This window comes from Pinus tabuliformis, chromosome 3_2 (assembly GCF_031772625.1).
Source record: "Pinus tabuliformis cultivar Carrire ecotype Pingquan chromosome 3_2, CPIR1, whole genome shotgun sequence".
In the NCBI taxonomy this organism is placed as follows: Eukaryota; Viridiplantae; Streptophyta; class Pinopsida; order Pinales; family Pinaceae; genus Pinus; species Pinus tabuliformis.
In genome coordinates, this window is record NC_142302.1 from 605,135,837 (window position 1) to 605,139,100 (window position 3,264).

Sequence of the window (3,264 nt, forward strand, 5' to 3'; positions counted from 1 at the left end):
GGGTTTAGTGAGGCTTTAGAAGAGCCTTCCCCTCCGAGCAGTCGAATATAAAACAAACAATAGCACGAAGCAGAGCACTCAGAACTCAAGCAGAGCACTCAGAACTCTATGAAAGAAAAGAGAAACCCTCATATCCCAAATGAAAAAGATAAAATAGCAGGGACAATAAAAATGCAGCGTTTTTATCTATAAAGCAAACACAGTAACAAGGCAATTGAGAGCAGCTACAGAGAGTTTCGAAAGTTGGTCTGGGCTCATTTCCGCGATGTTCCATTTTCCCTTTGTCTTTCTGCTCGAGGCCGGCTATGCAAGTCAGGGGAGAGCAGCTACAGAGCGTTTTGAGGGCTAAAACAGGCTAAAACAGCCAAAACAGACAGAATGCCATAGAATGCCTAAAACCCTAAACCCTAAAACAACAAAAATGCCATAGAATGCCTAAAACCCTAAACCCTCAAAAAATTGCTCAAAATACTGCCATAAAATGCCATAGAAAGTTCACAAAATATCCTGTTAGAGATGCTTGTGTTGAAAAACACAGAGTAAAGCTGGTAGGATTAAAAATCCTACCGGTTACAGGCCATGGATGGTCGCCGACCTCCCCCACCTTCCCCACAGCTCGCCAGACCTTCTCCACACCTGCAACGTCCTTTTCCACACCTGCAACAGGAAGAAAAAAGCCATTAGAAGCCATTAGAGATCACAAAAACAACAAAAATAGCAGAGCTAAACCCTAAAAATGTTATGTTACCTCAAGCTCAGTAGAATGGCGACCGACTCCTCCCCAAACAACAAAATCGCCGAATAAGACCACCACCAGAGAAATGCTAAACAACCGGCATTCCATGTTAAACAACTTGCATTCCAGAACGACCAAGAAATCCAGGCGGAAAAGCACAAGAAAAGCAGAACCGCTGTCCCAGCCAGAAACCCAGAAACTCCATCAAACCTTCGCACCAGCACACGAATAAACGACTCTGCGCGCAACAATACAAACCCTGTCAACCGAACACAGCATTCCCCCAACACAGGTTCTAACCACCATGCGCGCAGGTTACAGGGCCGTCCCGCGCCATCTTCGGCGGGGGGCTTCGCCCAACTACCGGCCCCGAGCAGAAAGACAAAGGGAAAATGGAACATGGTCGAAATGAGCCCAGACCAACCATGTAAATGGCGCCAAGTTCGTGTTTTAATGTTGGAGGTGATAGCCCACACGGCCAGCTCCACGGTGGACAGGTGTCGTACCGGAGCCATGTGGGTTGACGCGTGGTATTACGACGTGGCGGGGAAGGCGCACATGTATTGGCGACCCTCCCCTACTTGAAAAAAAAAAAAAAACATAATTGTTAGACTACTACCTAATAAATTAATACAATTAACAACTTTCTTAGAAGTAATGGAATTTCTACCGTGGGACCAAAGGCAAATACTTTCTGGTATTTGTACGGCGGTCGAGTACCTGAATACTCCACAATGAGAGACCTTAATTTACAGTGACGCGAAATTTCGCCAGGATTCCCGCGTATTACTCTCTGTGATATTTGTACCTGAATACTCCACAATGCAGGATTCCCGCGTATTGTGGGACAGGAGACGCCGACAGCTACGCAACCGCATTCAACGGGCGGCGCGCCGTAGTGTGTAGTTTCTACCACCACTATGTATGATATGTACGTTGACTCAAACTATTGGCCGCCCCAAAAAAGCCTGACCACTGAGACACAAAATCATTGCTGTGCGATTGCGTTTCCATGGACTTCAGAAAGTTGTATAACTTTAAGTGGGAGACAACCCAACCCAACCCAAACACTCTCTGTCGACGTACTCTGTGAACCCAATTTTCACGAATGCATGTCAGGACTGATGCTCAGTGTGCTGCCATGTGAAAGAGGCATACTCAAGTTACACGACAACGTTTCTATGTTGACGGTCGAGCAACTAGACCTGTCGGTGGCAAGAAAAATGAACGCAAATAAGCTTTATCAGTTAGGGCAAACCAACAAGCATGTGGGGGAGCACTAAGCAAAGAAATTAACAAACGATTCATGGCATCAGCCAAAAAATTTTGATGTATAAATATGAAATCTTACTTCTCCTCATTTCATCAGGGCCTAGTCTAGTTCTGCCCGAGCTCAATATCGAAGTTATAATCGATAATGGCGCCCAGTATGACTAAAGTCCTGTGCATATATGTGCTTTCGTTGAGTCTGTTACTCTGTAACATGGAGGCACGAGAGAGCAGATTCTTTAACAAAGAGCCTGCTTATGACAACCCTAATGGTGGATCAAATACCGCCGGGTATGGAGAAGGGTATGTCACCAGCAGCGATCGCGGTGTGGACGACTCTTTCGAAGCCGATATGGGTAATGGATACCGTTCCTACAGAGGGCAGGGAAACGGTGAGGGATATGAATATGGCAACAGCGAGGCTTCCCGCGCCGGTTCTGGCCGCGGTGCTGGCTACGGAGAAGCCGGGAGCGGGTACCCGCGTTCCGGTTCTGGTAAAGGAGCAGAGTACTATTCAGGAAATGGTGTTGTAAATGACGATAGTGGATACGGTGGAGGCTCTGGCGACGACAGTGGCTATCGTCAGTCGCCTGGCAATACTTATGCCCCATACCCGCCTGGCTCTAATGGTGGTTATGGAGAAGGTGGTAAATACGCGTCAGGCTACGGTGAGCGTTGGGAAAAGAGCGGTGCCTATGGTTCCGGGTACAGTGGGGGCAGCTACGTCACCGGTTCTGGTAATGGAAAAGGCTACGAAGCTGGCTCTCGCTATGGCGCTGGATCTGGCAACGGCAACGGAGAATTCGGTGCCAACAACGGTTACAATAAGGAAACTCCTTAACTTTATATATTTGTCTCTGTAGCGGGCGCCCGTGGAGTTTGTAATAAAGCAGTGCCTCTTTGTCAATTATAAATATTAACAAATTAGGCACGGTGAATGCAGCATGAATGTCTTACTTTTGTCTTTGTAATTTTGTAACCTGCTGGTGGAGTTTGTAATAATGCCGGATCTCTTTATCAATCATGCCTACTAACAATATCTGGGCGATTCCTATTTCCACCACAGAATTTTAATCAATGCACTCTGACATGTGCCGGGGATAAGGAAATATAACGCTCGTAGTTTTTTTTTCTCCTTCAGACATGATCTGACGGGGCGCGTTATATTTCCTTATCCTCGCACATGTCAGAGTGCATTGATTAAAATTTTGAGGTGGAAATAGGAATTTCCATATAGCACGGTGAATAAGTCGCACGGT

General features: G+C 46.5%; 1 protein-coding gene across 1 annotated transcript; it reads left to right on the plus strand.

Moving 5' to 3' along the window:
• Window positions 1–2,041: 2,041 nt before the first annotated feature.
• LOC149182069 (uncharacterized) lies at window positions 2,042–3,026 on the plus strand. Its single transcript, XM_089416728.1, has one exon. It carries the CDS (start codon window positions 2,154–2,156, stop codon window positions 2,844–2,846), a length of 693 nt encoding a protein of 230 aa, XP_089272854.1. The 5' UTR covers window positions 2,042–2,153; the 3' UTR covers window positions 2,847–3,026.
• Window positions 3,027–3,264: the final 238 nt, after the last annotated feature.

Excerpts from the sequence above, each read along its gene's own strand:
- LOC149182069 (XM_089416728.1), top strand. The coding sequence starts at position 2,154 with ATGGCGCCCAGTATGACTAAAGTCCTGTGCATATATGTGCTTTCGTTG.